This window comes from Myxine glutinosa, chromosome 5, assembly GCF_964187855.1.
Source record: "Myxine glutinosa chromosome 5, kmMyxGlut1.1, whole genome shotgun sequence".
Taxonomy (NCBI): Eukaryota; Metazoa; Chordata; class Myxini; order Myxiniformes; family Myxinidae; genus Myxine; species Myxine glutinosa.
In genome coordinates this window covers 180,534,368-180,556,017 of record NC_136265.1, presented here as the reverse complement: position 1 = coordinate 180,556,017, position 21,650 = coordinate 180,534,368, and the positions used below count along the sequence as shown (strand labels likewise).

The 21,650-nt window shown below is 47.5% G+C and overlaps 1 protein-coding gene across 6 annotated transcripts in view; it reads right to left on the bottom strand.

Annotated features, from left to right (window-relative positions):
- Positions 1–3: 3 nt before the first annotated feature.
- C5H3orf33 (chromosome 5 C3orf33 homolog) overlaps positions 4–21,650 on the bottom strand; it is a 50,912-nt gene continuing 29,265 nt past the window's right edge. For 3 of the 6 annotated variants that reach the window (XM_068115343.2, XM_068115344.2, XM_068115345.2), the window contains exons 5-6: positions 10,477–10,634; positions 15–679 (exon numbers count right to left, since the gene is read on the bottom strand). In XM_068115343.2, the coding sequence (XP_067971444.2) occupies positions 371–679; positions 10,477–10,634 (467 nt within the window). In that variant the 3' untranslated portion in view covers positions 15–370. Of the gene's footprint in view, positions 691–10,476; positions 10,635–21,650 lie in introns of all 6 variants that reach the window. The other 3 variants (XM_078779196.1, XM_068115347.2, XM_078779197.1) reach the window with 3 other exon arrangements.

The following is a 21,650-nucleotide window of genomic DNA, read 5'->3' as shown; positions in this document are numbered from 1 at the left end:
TTGAAAGTTTGTTTAAAAGTAATAGCAATGGCGGGTGTTTTTATTGTTTTTATTTATTTTTACAGCACTTAAGGCTCCAAGTGGAGATGCCCCCCACCCCCCACGCCCCCAATGTTTGATGAAGAACATAAACAAACTGCAGGAATGTACAACAAAAACCTCTGGTTAGAGGAAGAAAGAAATGTGTTCTTTCTTAGAGTCTTACTGGATATCATACACAAACATCCAGTCATTAAGATGGTGGAAGTACGGTAGTAACACATGTTCATCAACGCACACATGTCACAGGTGACCTTTTTCACCTTCTACGGTTTCCCAGCCAAATGTTGAAACGAAGCTCAGTCGCTCAGCGGACTTGTTTGTACAAACATTAGTCGCTTTTCCTCATCCGTCTGAACCAAGTCCCGACCGACCTCAAGGGGCTCCACCAGCCTCCACCGATTGAACGTGGCCACGTCCCGCTGACCACCTGTCTTCCGGTGACCCAAATACGCTCCCAGACATCGGGTCTCGCCCACAATCCCTGTCGGCGGCGCTGTGCCCGTAATTCAGCACGGAGCAGATTCCTGTAGAGGCGCCAGATGTTGATGCGTTGCGAAGAGGAGCCGGGGAGTGATGTTACGCGTGCGAAACCGCGCTCCAGCACCTCCTCGTTGAGGCACTTTCTGAAGAGCCAACCCTGGATGGGGACTTTGATAATTATTGGAAGCAGCATTCCTGCTCCAAGCAGTTTTGTTCATAATAACAATATCATTCTTACAGCATGTCAGGGAGATCAGGAGAAGTGGTGGAAGTATTGGTCAGAAGAAGAGTGGACATATGTTGTGTGCAGGAGACGAGATGGAAGGGAAGTGGTGTGAGAATGGTGAAGGGTAGGCAGGGACAGAAATACAAGTTTGTGTGGCAAAGGTGCCCGGAGGGCGTGAATGGTGTTGGTGTCCTGTTTACTGAGGAGTTTGTAGACAGTGTGGTGAGTGTGACGAGTGAGTGAAAGGTTGATGATGGTGAAAATGATGATTGGAAAGCTCTTGGTGAACATCATCTCGGGATATGCTCCGCAAGTTGGTCGGAGCGATGAAGAGAAAGACAAGTTCTGGTGTGCTAAAGAGAAACTAATGGAAAACGTGAAAGATGAGGAAGTTGTTGTGGTAGGAGGAGACCTAAATGGACATGTGGGAAGGAGTATGGATGGTTTTGAGGGAGTTCATGGGGGTTACGGATATGGTGTGAGTAATGGAGAAGGTGAAAGGCTTTTGGAGTTTGCTGATGGAGGTGATTTGTTGATTTGTAATACTCAGTTCCAGAAAGAGGATAATAAGCTTGTTACATACATGTCAGGTGGGTCGACGACAACCGTTGACTACCTGCTGGTGCGTAGGCGAGATAGGGGGCACCTCCGGGACACAAAGGTGATCCCGGGGGAGGAGGCTGTTTCAGAGCACCACTTGGTTGTCTGCGACATGAGGGTGAAAGGTACGAGGAGAGCTCGGCGGGTGAAGTGCCAACCGAGAATGAAGGTGTGGAGGTTGAAAGAGGTGACAGTGAGGGAGGCACTAAAAGAGAGGCTGAGTATGGTGGAGGATGATGTGGTTGAGCTTGAAAGTGGTTGGATGTCAATGAAAGATAGTCTGTTGGGAGCCGTTGGTGAGGTATGTGGATGGACGAGGACCACCGAGGCACTCGGAAACATGGTGGTGGGATGATGAAGTTGGAAAGAAGATTGACAAGAAGAGGAAGAAGTTCAAAGAGTGGCAGAAGGCGAAGGGTATGGGGGCAGAAAAGGCAGAGCATGAAAGTTATAAGGCAGCCAAGAAGGCTGCAAAGAAAGAGGTAGCAAAGGCACAGGAGGCATGTAGGAAAATGTTCGGAGAACGCTTGGATTCAGAAGAGGGTCAGAGAGCAGTATTCAGGATTGCAAAGCAGATAGCGAAAGAGAGGTGTGATGTGATGGGGGTGAGTTGCTTGAAGGATGAAGTGGGACAAATCGTTGTGGACCCAGATGGAATTAAAGGAAGATGGAAGAGATATATGGAAATACTGTTGAATGCAGAGAATGAATGGGATGGCAACATAGAGAGTAACCCAGTTTTAGGACCGGCAGAGAAGATAACCGAGAAGGAAGTTGAGGAAGCGATAGAAGCAATGAAGAGTAGAAAAGCGGGAGGGCCGACGGGAGTTGTGGGAGATATGTTGAAGGCAGCGGGAAATTGGGGTGTGAAGAGAATGACATAGATCTGCAATCTGGTGGTGAAAGAAGGCCGCATTCCAGTGGATTGGGAACTGAGTACCCTCGTCCCTCTATACAAGGGGAAAGGTGACCCTCTGGACTGTGGCTCGTATCGAGCGATAAAGTTATTGGAGCATGGAATGAAGGTATTGGAAAGGGTGTTGGAGAGGAGAATAAGGAATAAAGTGAAGATTGAAGAAATGCAGTTTGGATTTATGCCAAGAAGAGGAACGACAGACGTGCTTTTTATTGTGAGGCAGTTGCAGGAGAAGTACATGGAGAAGAGGAAGAAGTTGTTTCTTGGGATTGTTGATCTGGAGAAAGCATTCGATAGGGTTCCACGTGAAGTAGTGACATGGGCATTGAGGAAGTTAGGAGTGGAGGAATGGTTGATCAGAGTAGTGATGGCAATGTACAAAAGAGCACGCACAGCTGTAAGGACGAAGGACGGGAACAGTGGTGAGTTTGAGGTGAAGGTGGGAGTGCATCAGGGGTCGGTACTAAGTCCACTACTATTTATAGCTGTGATGGAGGTGCTGGCTCAGAACACTAAAGGAGGGTTTACCATGGGAGTTGTTGCATGCAGATGATCTGGTGTTGATTGCAGAAAGTATGGATGGACTGAAGGAGAAGATGAACAAGTGGAAGGAATGTATGGAAACAAAAGGTATGAAGGTGAATATCGGAAAAACTAAGGTGATGGCAAGTGGTAAATCATGTGGTGAGGTGTAAAGAACTGGGAAGTGGCCGTGTGCTGTGTGCAGGAAGGGTGTCGGAGTGAATTCCATTCAATGTACAATGTGCGCTGAGTGGATTCATCAAAAATGTAGTGGTTTGAGAGGGTCATTAACCAGTGTGGCAGCTGCATTCAAGTGTAAGGTGTGCACAGAGGGAGCTGCAGATGGAGGAAATGTTGAGTTGGATCTTGGAGATGGCGTGAAGCTGGAAGGTGTGAAAACATTTTGTTACCGAGGAGACATGCTGAATGGAGAAGGTGGATCAGACTCGGCAACGGTTGCTCGAGTGAGATGTGCATGGAAGAAGTTTTGTGAACTGAGTGGCGTGCTGACGAAGAGGGGAGTGTCATTGAAGCTGAAGGGAAAGGTGTAAGCTGCATGTGTGAGAAGTGTTATGATTTATGGGAGTGAGACATGGGTAATGAACGTTGAGCAGCAACGAAGGCTGGAAATGTGAATGGTTCGGTGGATGTGTGGAGTATCGTTGAAAGAGAGGAAGACAAATGATGAATTGCGAAAGATGATGGGAATAGAGCCTGTGATGGATGCTGTGAAGAGAAACAGGTTGAGATGGTTTGGTCATGTGTTGAGGAAGGATGAAAGTGACTGGCTGAAAAGAGTGATGGGAATGAATGTAGAAGGAAGTAGAGGACGGGGAAGACCGAGAAAGACTTGGCTAAAGATGGTCGAAGAAGAAATGCGGGCAAGGGGGTTAACAAGGGGAGATACAGAATATAGGGCAAAATGGAGAACATCGTCATGGGGACCGCAAGGCTAACCCCCGCTCTTGCAGGGAAAATGGCCTTAAAATGCCTGTTGTTGTTGTTGTTGTATTCTTACAGCATGTAAATAACTAGCCAATGCACCTGTACATCATGCACCAGAGAGGGACCAGGTATACGTATAGTAATGTATACATCAGGGAGGAGTTACCTGTGCATCTTACATGAGAGAGGCTTGAGGGAATTTATTATTTTTGGATAGAAAGTCGAGGCTCGTGTAAGAGCTAACATTTTAAACACAAAAACATAAACAGAGACACATATAAAACATATAATAAAGGGAGCGGGAGACAAGGGGAGAGAGAGAGAGAAGCACAACAACAGTAGTTTAAAACAAATGAACACTACTAGGAATTTCAGGAATGAAGTTGGAGATTGAAGGAGGTGGATCTGGGGTGAATTAACGGGGGTAGAAAAGATCAAGGTTTTGGATGAGGGAAGATAAGAGATGGTGGTGAACAGCTGTTTTAAAGACCTGGAGGGAGGAGTGGGATTGAAGAGAGTGAGGGTGTTTGTTCCAGAGCTGTTAGGGTTAGGGTTAGGGACGGATGAGGGATACATACAGTAAGGTACAGTCACGTGGAAAAAGTAAGTACACCCCATGTAAAGTTTTGACTTTTTCAACATATTTCAACATACAGCTATTTGATCTTCATTTCAACAATATTGATAGATAAAGGTGATATAATATAACAAATATCATGAAACATTTACATTTTGTCGTCCATTGTATAATTTAAATAAAGATAAATGCAAATTTCGCATGTGGAAAAAGTAAGTACACCCTTCGCTCTAATAGGTGGCATTGCCCCCTTTGGCAGAAACAACCTCAAGTAGGCGTTTCTTACAACTGTCTACCAGTCTCTGACATCGACTGGGAGAAATTTTTGCCAACTCCTCCATGCAGAATTCTTTCAGCTGTGTGATGTTTGAGGGGTTTCTTGCATGCACAGCTCATTTCAAATCCCCCCACAACATCTCGATGGAATTTAGATCCAGGCTTTGACTTGGCCATTCCAGAACCCTCCATTTATTTCTTTTCAGCCATTCCTTGGTGGATTTACTGGTATGTTTAGGGTCATTGTCATGTTGCAAGGTCCACCTTCCGTTGAGCTTCAACTTTCCGAAAGATGGCCTCACATTATCCTCAATCACCCTCTGGTACAATGAAGAATTCATCGTGGATTCTATGATGGTGAGCTGCCCAGGCCCTGATGCAGCAAAGCTGCCCCAAACCATAATATTTCCACAACCATGCTTTACAGTTGGTATTAGGTTCTTGTGGTCAAATGCTGTCCTTGGTTTTCGCCAAACATGTCTTCTGGTACTGTGGCCAAATAGCTCTACCTTTGACTCATCTGTCCAGAGCACATTGTTCCAGAAGTGCTGGTCTTTGCCTAGGTGTTCATTGGCAAACTTTAGTCTTGCCCTGATGTTCTTTCTGGACAGCAAAGGTTTCCTCCTGGCACACCTCCCATGTAGATCAAATTTGTGCAGCCTCTTTATAATGGTAGACTCATGCACTTTGACATCAACAGTGGCAAGAGCTACCTGTAGGTCCCGTGATGACATTCTGGGATTCTTAGAGACTTATTTCAGCATCTTGCGGTCTGCTCTCGGGCTGAACTTGCTGGGGCGGCCTGGCCTGAACAAGTTGGCAGTTGTTTGGAATCTTCTCCACTTGCAGATGATCTTCCGGACAGTCGAATTATTGATTTCAAATTGTTTGGAGATCTTTTTAAATCCCTTCCCAGACTCGTAGGCATCTATAACCTTCTTTCTGAAGGCCTCAGAGAGCTCTTTTGATCTTGGCATGGTGACGCCACACACTTCAACAACAAAGAGCAAACCAAACTAAATGTCTGAGGTTTAAATAAGACAGGTTCCTCCAAGATCCTCTCTAACGATGTTCTTATCATTTGCACCTGAGCTGGTGCGCCTGATTCTAATTTTAGGTATTTGAAGTAGTGATAAATGTCGGGGTGTGCTTACTTTTTCCACATGTGAAATTTGCATTTATGTTTATTTAAATTATACAATGGACTACAAAATGTAAATGTTTCATGATATTTGTTATATTATATCACCTTTATCTATCAATATTGTTGAAATGAAGAAGATCAAATAGCTGTATGTTGAAATATGTTGAAAAAGTCAAAACTTTACATGGGGTGTACTTACTTTTTCACGTGACTGTATATGATGACGGATACATACAGTCCCACACCGCGCACATCAGGGAGAGTTACCTGTACAGAAGAGAGGGATGCAGGATACATATAGCAAGGTTTACTGAACAATATAGTTATTATTCTCAAAAGGTTCAACAAATAATGTGCCGTCATAATAAAACTTTACCTTTTCTACAGCTTTGTGTCATATTTATTTTCTACCAAATCGAGGCTCATGGAAGCATGAGGTGACAGAGGGGATAAAGGCAAAGCATCTGTGTAGTAGCAAGCAGGTGAATTAATGAACAGGATGATAAATCTATGATGCTCCACCAGCCTTCAACTATAATAATATTCAAACAACAATAATAAATGTTATACATATATTACCAAGTTAAATGTTGATGATTAACAGTAATAATAAATACTGTACATATATTACCAAGTTAAATGTTGATGATAAACAGTAATAATAAATACTATACATATATTACCAAGTTAAATGTTGATGATAAACAGTAATAATAAATACTATACATATATTACCAAGTTAAATGTTGATGACAAACAGTAATAATAAATACTTTAAATATATTACCAAGTTAAATGTTGATGATAAACAGTAATAATAAATACTATACATATATTACCAAGTTAAATGTTGATGATAAACAGTAATAATAAATACTATACAAAAATTACAAAGCTAAATGTTGATGATAAACAGTAATAATAAATACTTTAAATATATTACCAAGTTAAATGTTGATGATGAACAGTAATAATAAATACTATACATATATCACCAAGTTAAATGTTGATGATAAACAGTAATAATAAATACTATACATATATTACCAAGTTAAATGTTGATGATAAACAGTAATAATAAATACTATACATATATTACCAAGTTAAATGTTGATGATAAACAGTAATAATAAATACTATACATATATTACCAAGTTAAATGTTGATGATGAACAGTAATAATAAATACTATACATATATTACCAAGTTAAATGTTGATGATAAACAGTAATAATAAATACTATACATATATTACCAAGTTAAATGTTGATGATAAACAGTAATAATAAATACTATACATATATTACCAAAGTCCTTCCTTGGCACACCTGAGCTCCTCACCACATACAAGCTTTCATCCGCAGCTCAATGGAATACTGCTCTCCCCTCTGGGCTGGTGCTCCTGCCTCACACCTAGCTCGGCTTCACGCTGTTGAAACCAAAGCATTCAGAATCATTGGAATCTCCCGCGATGAAGCTAACTCCAAGGGCCTCTCACTCACTCACCGCAGGCAGGTTGGTGGTCTTTCCATCTTCTACCGACTCCTCTCTGGCCTTGCCCCCCCCAGCTCTCTCTGGGCTCTGTCCCGCAAATATTCCTACAGGTCGCACAAGATCTGCCTGCAACCCTCTTATGGTCAAACTGCCAAAATCAAGACTCTTTGCTCACCTTCACTCCTTCATTCCTCTCTTCTCCCGCCTCTGGAACAAACTCCCTCACTCTCTTCAATCCCACTCCACCCTCCAGGTCTTTAAAACTGCTGTTCACCACCATCTTTTATCTTCCCCCATCCAAAACCTTGATCTTTTCTACCCCCACTAATTTCACCCCAATTCCACTTTTTTGAAATACCAACTTCTGTCCTGGAAGTCCTTGGTGTCCTTGTGTTTTATACTTCTCCCTCCACCCCCCCCCTTCCCACGCCTCCTCCCCCCAAGCCCTCTCCCTTCCACACATCTCTCTGCTCTCAAATGTTGTGTTTGTGTGCTTCCCCTTCTCTCCCCATCTTGTTTTCCGCTCCCTCTTTTTGTGTGTTTTGTTTGTCTGGTTGATTTGTTTGTGAAGTAAATGTTAGCTCTTTCACGAGCCTCGATTCAGTATACAGAAAAAAAAAAGATAAACAGTAATAATAAATACTTTACATTTATTACCAAGTTAAATGTTGATGATAAACAGTAATACAACAAACAACAACAGGCATTTTAAGGCCATTTTCCCTGCAAGAGCGGGGGTTAGCCTTGCAGTCCCCATGACAATCTTCTCCATCTTGCCCTATTTTCTGCATCTCCCCTTGTTAACCCCCTTGCCCGCATTTCTACTTCCACCATCTTTAGCCAAGTCTTTCTCGGTCTTCCCCATCCTCTACTTCCTTCTACATTCATTTCCATCACTCTTCTCAACCAGTCACTTTCATCCTTCCTCAACACATGACCAAACCATCTCAAACTGTTTCTCTTCACAGCATCAATCACAGGCTCTATTCCCATCATCTTTCGCAATTCATCATGTCTTCCTCTCTGTGGCGTGCTGACTCGTAATGGGGACGCTAACCGTAACCCTAACCCTAACAACCCTAACCCTAACCCTGACCCTAACCCTAACAACCCTAACCCTAACCCTAACAACCCTCACCCTAACAACCCTAACCCTAACCCTAACAACCCTAACCCTAACAACCCTAACCCTAACCCTAACCCGAGTTGTTAGGGTTAGGGTTAGGGTTAGGGTTAGGGTTAGGGATCCACCGAACGATACTCTCAACGATACTCCACACATCCACCGAACCATTCGCATTTCCACCTTTTCCAGCCTTCGTTACTGCTCTACGTTCATTAGCCATGTCTCGCTCCCATAAATCATAACAGTTCCCACACATGCAGCATACACCTTTCCCTTCAGCTTCAACGACACTCCCCTCCTCGTCAGCACGCCACTCAGTTCCCGAATATATAAACATGTAATACAATGAATTACAAATTTAATTACAATTACAAACATGTAACATGATGATAAACAGTAATAATAAATACTATATATATTGTTGCGTTTGTAGGGGTTAGGGATACCATAGACCAGTCAGAGTGTATAGATTAGTGCTCTCCAACTGTCGCAATGAAGAAGAACCACCTCGATGTACTATAAGTAGGGATCCGGTAGACCGTGTGTTTGGATTAAGTGTATCTTCGTCCCCATTACGAGGAGTGGGGTATGTTAATTAGCTCAGAGATTTTGGGTAATTTATCCCCTGTGTGTCGTTACCTCTGTACTTTATTCCTATGTCCCTTTTGGCACCACACCATAGACACTTAGTCAGAATCCCGCATTTAAACATCCTAATTAAAACCTAACGGAAGCCAGGACATTGAGCGCTGCCGCTGATAACATTGACTTGGTAAGACACAGAACGGACGAAAGATCTGTGAGGCCATGCCCCGAGGAGCCGTGATTGGGTGGGAGTTGATTGACAGTAGGATGGGTAAGATGGAACTCGCTGATAGGGTCGGGACGGAGACATGTTGGGATGATGTCAGAGCCCGAGCAACAAAAGACTGTGTTCCCGACATTTTGAGCTCTTATGCGTGGGGAGTTCAGAACGCTCTGACCGATATTGGTCGCTCTTGCGCATTCTCGCCCTGAACCTCGTACGAATGGTGGCATTTTTCTCTCTGGCTCAAGGAAGCTCATCGCGGACTGGCCGTGTTCCGAGATCTTGCTGGTAGTCGTGCAGAGGCAGAGCCACGGACCGAGGGCTGCAGTTTCACACACGAGGACGACGACGACGAAGACAGGCACGGCTGGAAGAGCGAGCTGCATGACTGCTCATTTGCTTTGCACCAGAGGCCTACGTCATGCCCACGGGCGCGGCCTAGTGAACAAGGGTGTACTGAGGCCCAGCAGCACGGGAGTGATCGGATTTCCTGCCAACACCAGAGCAGCGTCCAGACTGCATGCTCGGGGCCTGGACAAGTTCTGACGAGACACACCGGTCGAGTCGAGCTTAGTGCAATTAAATAACACGTTTTTCTTTTACCGTTATATTCCCCATTGTCCGTATTTGATTCTGTGTGTGGGAGCGCTCAATATAGAAATTTTAGTGTTACGGTGTTTTATTTTGTGTTACCGGCATTTCTTTTAATAAATATTCATATTCTTGTACATTTTAATTCCGTTTTGTTTGAGATTATTTATCCAGGCGTGAAGATGTCGGGTGGAAGCCGTTTAGGTAAAGCTCCGATTTCCCCTCTCCCTCTTGCTCCCCTAGGCGTATTATCCGCCGTTTGACTGAAAGCCTCGGAGTAACAGCTCGTTTGGTCATCCGTGCTACCCTAAGGTGTTCACCAAGGGTAGTCACGCGACAATATATTACAAAGTTAAATGTTGATGATAAACAGTCATAAGAAATACTATACATATATTACCAAGTTAAATGTTGATGATTATTGTCCAACTTTCGACACCAAACAGAACTAACAGCCTGTTGTCCATTTTCTATTTGTATTCTGGTATCTGCCCGAGGGCAGGTCCTGTACTGCCGAAGCAGTTTCTTGGTAAGGGTAATACTGCCTGGTTTGCCATCGCCTTCCCAGCAGCAGTTGGGGCAGGAATTTTGTAATTTATCCATAGTGTCGGCATTACCTGCACTACTCTTCAGAAAGGACACCTTTTTGGAATTCTTGTATTACCTACACACAGACCTGCACAAAAAGCACCATCATTAGCAAGGTAATTAGCATCAACACATCTGTACCTTTGGCCTGGTAACAGAACAGTGTAACGTCTCGCCCTGACGCTCATATAAACGAAACCATACAAGGTCTCCGGGGTGCAGCTGTGACTCCAGCCATACTTTACCATCATGGGTCAGATCTACTCCCGCCAGGCGAACATGAAGACCTTCCTCGCCATCTGCACAAATCGATGAACAATTCATCATCAGAAAAGCAATAAACCAAATGGTAATAAAAATAATGCAGTGAAGATACTGTGTGAAGGAGAAAGGATAAGGAAGAAAACAAAATATAGGAATTGACATGGAAATTGAAGAGTTGGGGATTGGCAGGGTGGCAGAAAAAGGAATATGCAGTTGTGTGGTGGCAGCAGAAGGAATGTATGGTTGTGTGGTGGCAGCAGAAGGAATGTGCAGTTGTGTGGTGGCAGCACAAGGCATTAGCATGGTGGCAGAAGGGATGTGCGGTGTGTGGGGAAAACGGGGTGTGCAGTGTGTGGGGCAGAAGGGGTGCGTGGTGTGTGGGGCAGAAGGGGTGTGTTGTGTGTGGGGCAGAAGGGGTGCATGGTGTGTGGGGCAGAAAGTGTGCATGGTGTGTTGGGCAGAAGGTGGGCATGGTGTGTGGGGCAGAAGGGGTGCGCTGTGTGTGGGACAGAAGGGGTGCACGGTGTGTGGGGCAGAAGGGGTGCACGGTGTGTGGGGCAGAAGGGGTGCACGGTGTGTGGGGCAGAAGGGGTGCACGCTGTGTGGGGCAGAAGGGGTGCGTGGTGTGTGGGGCAAAAGGGGTGCACGCTGTGTGGGGCAGAAGGGGTGCATGGTGTGTGGGGCAGAAGGGGTGTGCGGTGTGTGGGCCAGAAGGGGTGCATGGTGTGTGGGGCAGAAGGGGGTGCATGGTGTGTGGGGCAGAAAGGGTGCACGCTGTGTGGGGCAGAAGGGGTGCGTGGTGTGTGGGGCAGAAGGGGTGCACGCTGTGTGGGGCAGAAGGGGTGCGTGGTGTGTGGGGCAAAAGGGGTGCACGCTGTGTGGGGCAGAGGGGGTGCGTGGTGTGTGGGGCAGAAGGGGTGTGCGGTGTGTGGGCCAGAAGGGGTGCATGGTGTGTGGGGCAGAAGCGGTGCATGGTGTGTGGGGCAGAAGGGGTGCATGGTGTGTGGGGCAGAAGGGGTGCATGGTGTGTGGGGCAGAAAGTGTGCATGGTGTGTTGGGCAGAAGGTGGGCATGGTGTGTGGGGCAGAAGGGGTGCGCTGTGTGTGGGACAGAAGGGGTGCACGGTGTGTGGGGCAGAAGTGGTGCACGGTGTGTGGGGCAGAAGGGGTGCACGGTGTGTGGGGCAAAAGGGGTACATGTGGCAGAAGGGATGCATGGTGTGTGGGGCAGAAGGGGTGTGCGGTGTGTGGGGCAGAAGGGGTTCACGGTTTGTGGGGCAGAAGGAGTTTGCGGTGTGTGGGGCAGAATGAATGGGTGGTGGTGGTGTCACTAAAAGCAGTTCTTGATGGGTCCAAGCCCAGACCGAGACTGTCTGAGAGACATGACAAAATGAGAAAACATGACAAATTTCGCTCAATATAAATTCTGATTTGAAGCTTGAGTGATGGGATTGGTAAGTTTGGAGGAGTCATGTGATGGACGAACATTAATATGAACCTCCAACGGGATGAAAAATGGTCAATTTTAGGAATCAAATTTACAAGCAATCGACAATAGCAGAGCAGCGGTAGTATGATAAAATAGTCGAACTACAGCAATATTAGTTTGCTTTGTTACCTCCGCCATCGAATGTCGATGGAGGTTATGTTTTCACCCCTCTCTGTCTGTCTGTCTGTCTGTCTGTTTGTGAGCAGGATATGTCAAACTTGTATGAATGGATTCAGAATGATTTGGTGGATAGGTTGGGTGTGGAACAAGGAAGAAATGATTAGATTTTGGCGAATATCCAGATCTGGATACAACAAGTTTTTAAATGATTCTTCACCATCGAGAGATAGGGCCAAAACTATATATATATATATATATATATATATATATATATATATATATATATATATATATATATATATATATATATATATATATATATATATATATATATATATATATATATATTGTTGCGGATATGGGATTTGCATCCATCCATATCCGCTTGTAAATATTCCCCTATTTCCTCAATACTTCCCAACTCTCCCCAATCCCCCATTCCCTAGTCCCATTTTCTGTAAACAACACTCTGTAGACCCGACCTCCCCCTATTTCCCCCATTAAATGTCGCATCCAGGTCCACCGCATCTCAGGTAGACAACTATAGGACATCTTGCTAGTTATTCTTAGTCTATGTCAGTTAAGGATTCGTTTCCATAAATTCTGACCCTTCGTTGCACCAGAATGTGATTGTATGGCACCGTTAGGAAGTTTAGGACCTCCCAATACCTCCCCGCAGCTCTTCCTCACAGTTCAGCAACAACAACAACAACAACGAGCGAAGGGAGTGCGCGTCCTCACTCCGGCTTGGTTGGTAGGGGTGATGGGAGGGCACCAGGCCTTCCCAACGAGCCGCCATCGAACATGTGCTCGACGGGGTTACCAAACAGTGGCTCCCTGTCAGCTCCTCGTCAAGGGCGGAGCCCGGTAACCCCCGCACCCAATGGAAGCGGCGGACCGGCCCCAGTGGGGCGGAACCAACCAGCCGAGGGCGTGTCACTCCCCGCTGAGCATGCGCAGTGAGAGGGAGGTGACGTGAGATGCGCGCTGAGCTTGGAGCAAGCAAGACCACCTCCGAGCGCTGTGAGGCCTCCCTGCATCTTTTGAACCGTGCTTTATCCTGTCCCCGAGCCAAGGTGCACCTTGTGCCATCGACCGACCTGCCCATTCCCGCCATCAATCCCCGTGTGAGTCTACCTTGTCCGTTTGTCCGTGGTCTGTCCGGGATTAGATAAGATTGTATTTAAGTGCCCATCTCTTCTGTGTCTTTACCTCACTCTGCCTTGTAATCTACCCCCTTTTCTCCACCACTGTAATTATACCCTCCTCCGGAGGTCTTGAGAACTGTACCCCTTGCGTCGTTTCATCTATCCCAGTCGTCGTGTCCTTTCCATCATTAATTTAGCATAGCGCGATTTGGCCAACGTCTGGGTGAATCGGGTGAGTGGAAGGGAAGAAAAGGGGAGCAACTGTTCGGCCGCGGTAATACCACCGCTCGGTAAATAACATCCTAATCCGCGGTCCGTAACAATATATATATATATATATATATATATATATATATATATATATATATATATATATATATATTGTTACGGACCGCGGATAAGATGTTGTTTTGCCGAGCGGATGGCACCGCGGCCCTAACAGTTACCCCGACTAACCCGATTCCTGAACGTTGGCCGAATCGCGCCACAGATATTCAATGGGGAAACCTCTAAAGCGACCGAATGTAAAGAGGAAGAAGAAGAAGACGTACAGAAGAGTAACAGGATTTATTATCTACACACACTAAGCAAAAGGAGCAGTCAAGGTTATATACAGGGAAAATGGAAAAAGCAGGTGACACAGTGCAAATATTAACTTATACAAGCTTACTTATACCCAGGGACAAGACAAAAGACAGACTACGAACACACTTACACGGGGGATGATGATAGGAATGGCAGGAGGTGGATGGCTGGAGGGGGAGGAAGGGTCAAGTCCCTGCAAACGGCAGGGCTGGAGGTGACAGCTCCGACTCCTCGCGTTCTTGGCGGGAAAACCTCGGTGGAGTCGACTCAACTCTTGGTGTCCCTTTTTGTGCTCCTCCTCAACTCAACCCTCACAAGGCTTGCTGTCTTTCTTGGCTTCACTCTGCCTCACTCCGCCTCACTTCTCTTTACTTCTCCCACTCTCTTTTGTAACCAACTCTCTTTCCGCCACCAACCACCAACCAACGTTCTGACGCGCCTTTCTTTGCACGTCTCTCGCTTGGTCCAACCACGTCTCTTTGCACGTCTCCCTTTTGGTCCAACCACACCCTCGGCTCTTGCGCGTGCGCTTTTATAGCGCCTCAGGCGATCAAGCCGCCGGCCTTCAGGACACGCCCCTCGGTGAGCTCGCTTCAGCCCTGATTGGTGGGCACAGGCCCTCTGACTCCACCCTTGATGACGATGGGCGGGCACGCCCTTCTTCCCCGAGCTGAGCACATGCTTAATGGCGGCAATTGACGAAAAGGGAATGTGAACGGAATCTACTCTTATTTCACCTGGTGCAATGGAGTGTCATCTTAATGGAAGACAAGGCCTTACCCTAATACACATAATAAGGAAATAAACTACTGAACAGGGATATTATGGTGTCCTTCATGTATGCTTTATGGAACTAACTACGGGAACGCCCTTTGTCCTTTATACAACACTGGAGTAAGGAGGGCGATATTTTTACAACAATTTACACTACAACAACAACAAAAAAAAACATTCTCATATCCACAACACTGCACCCTCCTCCTCTTAGGCACGTCCCGGGCCTATAACTTTAACTTTTAGTGTGGCACGTAGGTGTAGTTCCCTCTACATTTAACCTGACCCTGAGTGCGACAGTTTTAAAACATAAATAAATATGTCCCGCTGCTCCATTGCACCCTGCCTAACAGATTCACGCCCACAGCTAACCGAATTGCGGAATGGTCTTCAAACTATACATGGACGGTGGGGAGCATTATTTACAATGGCTCTGCTTTTATTTACAAAACTAACCCAGGACCTGTGATTGTTCCTTTTGGGGGGGGGGGGGGGGGGGGGGGAGAGAGTCTGCTCTGCATCGACGCACCATGAAAGCACCCAAAAACGCACCAAAGCACCCTCAAGCACCAATCGGTGCACAGTCATCACTGTTCATCAAAATAAAAACAACAACCCCTAACCCTGCTGGTGGTCTCTTGCTCTTCGGCTCCCTCTGCTGGCTATTTGCTTTCTTCCAGATGTTGTCATTTTCTTTGCTGGCGGCCTATTTGCACTATTAAAAATGCACCCAACGTGTCCATTTTTTTTTTTTTATGGCCCACAGGGCCGACTAGTGTGGTTCACCTGTGGGGCATCGGTGCCCTGTGGCCAAGGTCCGCCAGCAAGATCTCGAGCCTTCATGGCCGGTTCCAGCAGAGGGGCCATGCCCCAACCCATGGGGTCCATCAGTGGTGCTCAGCCACAGACATGTGGTCCATAAGGTGGTGCATCGATGCAGACAGCTGTGGTTGCGAGAGGTTCGGGCACACAATGGCACAATGGCGTTCGGGCGCACAATGGCGCACAATGGCTGACTCACAACTCACTCACAATCACGCACGCTCCCCTCGGCGCCCAGTGGCGCACAGGTCCTCATGTGGGAGACAAAAGGGGGAAAAGACAGATGAGCGAGGGGTAAGGTCACAAGGGTACACATCAATACAGGCAATGCAAGGCGAAGTGCGTACGGAGAGCGAAGTGAGAAAGCTCGTCCCTACCGTACGTCACCCCCCCCTGTCACCTACTCTACCCTTGCCCTTACCCCATATTTACAAAATCTACACATTTACAAATTCGTCACTAATGTCACGTCTTCCCCATATTTCCCTTACACCAAATTCGTCTTCACAATCCCACTATCCAAAATTTGCCATCACCAATTCATCATCAATCCTCATAAGGAGGGAGAGATGGAACAACAGCACAATGTCACACCCACGTCATGATGCGTCTCACATTCCAACCATTCTGCATCATAAAAATAATAAAACATGGCATGGTGTGGAGGTACGTCATCCCAGGTGAGTGGATGTAGATGGTGCGAGGAGATTTTCATCCTAACTACTTTCTAAATGACATTAACACACTTTACACTACCCGGGGTCTTTCCCTGCCAATCCATTGGCCAACTTACACTATGGGTTCTAAAAACCAATTCCCATTGACCAAACTGTGGTGCTTCTCAATTTGGGGTTTCACTCCCCCGATGCAACTCCCTGTGCCCTTGCACAATTTCAGGACTGGGGCGTGTAGCTCTCCCAGCAGGCCTACCCACCTGCACACCTCCACCACTGCAGTTGCCACCCGAGCTTACCTAGCTCCTCACCCTAACCTATCTAATTGGGGAAGGCCCCTCCTGGCTCTGTCACCCCTTGGTGCCCTCTGGCCTCGGGCCCCAACCACAACAACTACCGGCTCCCAGAGCCCACCTGCGGCCTCACCTGGCCGACATCCTCACAGTGGTGGAGTGCCCAAACCAACTACACACACTAACAGGCTACACGCCCAGCCATTTCCACGTCACTAATGCACCCATCCAAATACCATTCTTCCACCACGCACCACAGATGCCAATATCCAACCACAATTTACCTGTACCCTCTACCTAACACTTAAACTACCCTCCCCGGGTATTCGTGATGGGGTCCATCCTCCTTTCCCCCATCCACACCTTCGCACCATCCACTCCACTCCACTGTTTCCACCATACTCACTCCACGACCATCCATTCCCATACTCCATATATTCCATAATCCATATATTCCACACAACCATTCTCCCTACACCTGTCGTTGCACACCTGTGCAATCACACCTGGTGCCACCTGCACCCTCCTTCCTTCCTGGACCATTTGGTCAGCACAACTCACATCACTATCACTCACTCAAACACTGCTCCATACACCTGTTCAGTTGCACACCTGTGCAATCACACTACAACTCACAATCATTTACTCATACCCTGCTCAATACACTTGAATACACCTCCAACACACACGGCATCATCTGAACTACCTGTTGCCCTGCTAACTTAGTGCTCCCCGTCTTCCCTTTAAACTAAGCACATACCACGTCATTATCATCCAAACTAATCTACCTGCGTCCCCACTACAGGTATCATTGTCACTACCTAATCTTACCGTTACCTAAGGTCATCTTCTCTAGATCCCTATCATGATATCCTAACCCTCCTGGGCTAGTTTTCACTGCCATAAACCCCATAAATCTAGTGCTCCTTTGCCCCCGTTGTGAGAGATGGCAAAGTTGCCATCCCATCACATCGGGCATCTTCCACTACCAATTTTGCACACCAAATTCCAGCTAATTAAAAATTTGCCAATCACTACCAATCATCTGCCAATCATCACTCTGCCAATCCTTTGCCAATCATCAAATTTTGTTTTTCTAATTTCGGGTCCAAAACACTATCCTCATCACCCGTCTACTCACTAGATCCTCTCGGTGCGCCAATTCGTTTCCAAGGCTCTGCTTCGTAAAGCCGAGCAATGGATGCGGGTGGTTCGTTGCCAGCGGATGGGTCCGTCCGGCATTCGGTGCAGGGAAGGCGGTCTACTCGGCCCGAGATTCCACGCACCATCGGGGCACGGGACCGTCCGATGCCCCAATCTCGGCCGGCCGGAGCGCGGCAACCACAAGGGGTCGCTGTGTCGACCCTTCCAACCGGACCGCCCGCTCCGCCTGGCGGAGCTCGGACGCGACCGTTCCGAGCGAGGCCCAGCGTGGATCGCGTACGGCGGTTCTTTCGAAACCGCCGTGGTTCGGATCCCCGCTGGTCCTCGCGGCATGCGAAGCCCGGCACGCACCAAGGGCCCGATTCGGCTAAACGTCATTCTAACCGCTAACCCGGTTACCGCCGATGCTCCACTTGCATGCTCACACCCCGCAGCCCGTTCCTTGCTCATACATCCAGCTGTCTCCATGCTCTTTGTCATTGCACCTTCCCTGACACACCCAGGCACACTCATTCCGCTTACAGACTTGGTCACACACCTGACCACCGCACACCTTTGCACACACTCGTCGTTCGCACACCTCACCAACACACCTCTTCGTGCCCCCTCCTCGGTCACCTCCTCTGTGACAACCACAGGTGTGCTCTCACTTGCACACCCAACCACGTGCCTCACTACTAACTCAAGTGTGCATTCCCACACACGCTCTACCATTCCAGGTCTGCATCCTTCCATTCCAGGTGTACATCCTCTCTCACCTGCCACAACCAACTCACGCTCCGTGTCACTCTCACTACTCTCACCTCCACACTCGGTCGCGCACTCACCCTTACTTTTGACAGTGCACTCTTTCCTCATGCACCCGTCCGTTACACACCTTTCTCACGCATCCTCTTGCGCACTCTCTCCCGTTACACCCTCCGTAACACTCACCACAGGTGTGCATGCATCCGTTACATCCTCTGTAACACTCCCCATCCCGCGCTTCCATGTGCCTCCTCGCACACGCGCTACGACCAACTCACTCTCGACAGCACACTCACTCCTCGGCGCGCACTTTTTCCTTACACACCCCAGAGTCGGACATTCTCGCACACTTCCTCCTTCGCACTCCGTACCTGTCGCACACTTCACCAACGGCCTCTCACGAACACCCGGATCCAAATCAACCCCCAAGCCGACTGAAGCTCCCCTCACATCATGTACATTTCCACGTATGTCGCCACTCACCTTGGCACCTCGTCTCCGCACCTCCTTCGCCACCTGCAAACTCTTTATTTGGTTAGCGAGCACACCATCACGATTTGAGCACCGACCTTGCACATATTCCATCACCTCCTCCTGTATTTCTTTCTTAGTTTCCGTCCGTCTCTTCTTAATTTCACTCACCCCCTCTTCCACCTTCTCTAATTTTTGCTTCACCTCTTTTATTTCCCGGTGCGTCTCCTCAATTTCGTCCTCTAAGGCTACCTTGACCGTTTCTATGTGCGTCCTCACCTCCCGGTCCTTCGTCTCCATTACCTCCATTACCTCCATCACCTCGTCCAACCTCGTTGTCAGTCCCTCACGTACCATCTGACATTGCCTCTTCGTCGCTATCAAGTCATCCTTGATGTCTCTTCGTGTCGCTTTTAACCCTCCTAGTACCGCAGTGTTCCTTTGTACCTGCTCCACTAACTCCGTCTGTCCCACCGTCAGCTGTTCCACTCCCCTCGTCAGACCCTCTATTCCCCCCTGCAACCTAGCCGTATTATTCCTCACCTCTTTCTCCATATGCTTCTCACCTCGCTTTACCTCCTCGCGTACCCCCGAGACCTCCTCGCTTACACCTCGTCGTATCTCCTCCTTCATCTCCTCCATCTCTTTTGTAGATGCCACCCTCATCTGTCCCAATTCATCCCTCTGAGCATCCAATTTACCTTCTAACCCGATTTTCACCTCCTCTATCTGGTTCCTCATTCGTTTGATTTCCCGGGCGGATTGCTCCCCTACTTCCCGCAATTTGTCGTCCATCGTGTGTTCTAACCCCCTTAACCCATTTTTCACCCCCTCTATCTGATTCTCCTGGGCAGCCATTCTATTTTCCACCGCCGTTAACCCATTCTTCACCTCTTTTATCCCATTGTCTAACCCCTCAAATTTACTGTCCAACCCCTTAAAATTATTGTCTAACCCCTTTAAATTATTGTCTAACCCCTCAAATTTAGCTTCTAGCCACTCCCCCATTTCTCCCATTTTGCCCCCCATTTCGCCCCTCATTGCCCCAATTTGGTCTCCCAGCCCCCTGTTCTCTTCCATGAGGGCCCGCATTTGCAGCATGAATAGGCCCCAGTCCATCGGCGGCGCTGCTACGGTCGCGGCGACATTTGGCGCCGCCGTAACCACGTGCGCGAGAGCGCCATTTTGCGCGCCTGAAACCTCCTCTACCACATTGCCATTTTTCTCCTCCTCCCTTTCCTCCACATACATTTCCCCGAGGTCCTGGGTTGATCCTACCCCGTCTATTTCTCCCACCGGCATCCGATCGCCTTGACTATCCATGGCGCGATTTCAAAATTCAGCTTTTTCTTTGAAACAAATTTCAGCAGCTCGTAATTTTGAGCGCGTTAAGCGCGCTTCGGGTCCGATCCCGCTCCCGACACCAATTGTTACGGCCAATAGTACAATTGGTGTCCCCAAAATTTGGGCTAAATAAATTTAGTCCCAGGTTCGAATCCCAACTCCTGACTACCAATTGTTACGGACCGCGGCTAAGATGTTGTTTTGCCGAGCGGATGGCACCGCGGCCCTAACAATTACCCCAACTAACCCGATTCCTGAACGTTGGCCGAATCGCGCCACAGATATTCAATGGGGAAACCTCTAAAGCGACCGAATGTAAAGAGGAAGAAGAAGAAGACGTACAGAAGAGTAACAGGATTTATTATCTACACACACTAAGCAAAAGGAGCAGTCAAGGTTATATACAGGGAAAATGGAAAAAGCAGGTGACACAGTGCAAATATTAACTTATACAAGCTTACTTATACCCAGGGACTAGACAAAAGACAGACTACGAACACACTTACACGGGGGATGATGATAGGAATGGCAGGAGGTGGATGGCTGGAGGGGGAGGAAGGGTCAGGTCCCTGCAAACGGCAGGGCTGGAGGTGACAGCTCCGACTCCTCGCGTTCTTGGCGGGAAAACCTCGGTGGCGTCGACGCAACTCTTGGTGTCCCTTTTTGTGCTCCTCCTCAACTCAACCCTCACAAGGCTTGCTGTCTTTCTTGGCTTCACTCTGCCTCACTCCGCCTCACTTCTCTTTACTTCTCCCACTCTCTTTTGTAACCAACTCTCTTTCCGCCACCAACCACCAACCAACGTTCTGACGCGCCTTTCTTTGCACGTCTCTCGCTTGGTCCAACCACGTCTCTTTGCACGTCTCCCTTTTGGTCCAACCACACCCTCGGCTCTTGCGCGCGTGCTTTTATAGCGCCTCAGGCGATCAAGCCGCCGGCCTTCAGGACACGCCCCTCGGTGAGCTCGCTTCAGCCCTGATTGGTGGGCACAGGCCCTCTGACTCCACCCTTGATGACGATGGGCGGGCACGCCCTTCTTCCCCGAGCTGAGCACATGCTTAATGGCGGCAATTGACGAAAAGGGAATGTGAACGGAATCTACTCTTATTTCACCTGGTGCAATGGAGTGTCATCTTAATGGAAGACAAGGCCTTACCCTAATACACATAATAAGGAAATAAACTACTGAACAGGGATATGATGGTGTCCTTCATGTATGCTTTATGGAACTAATTACAGGAACGCCCTTTGACCTTTATACAACACTGGAGTAAGGAGGGCGATATTTTACAACAATTTACACTACAACAACAACAAAAAAAAAACATTCTCATATCCACAACAATATATATATATATATATTGTTACGGTTCTCCGCCGCCCTTCTTACTCTTACCAAGGGGGGATTAATCCCCTTGTTC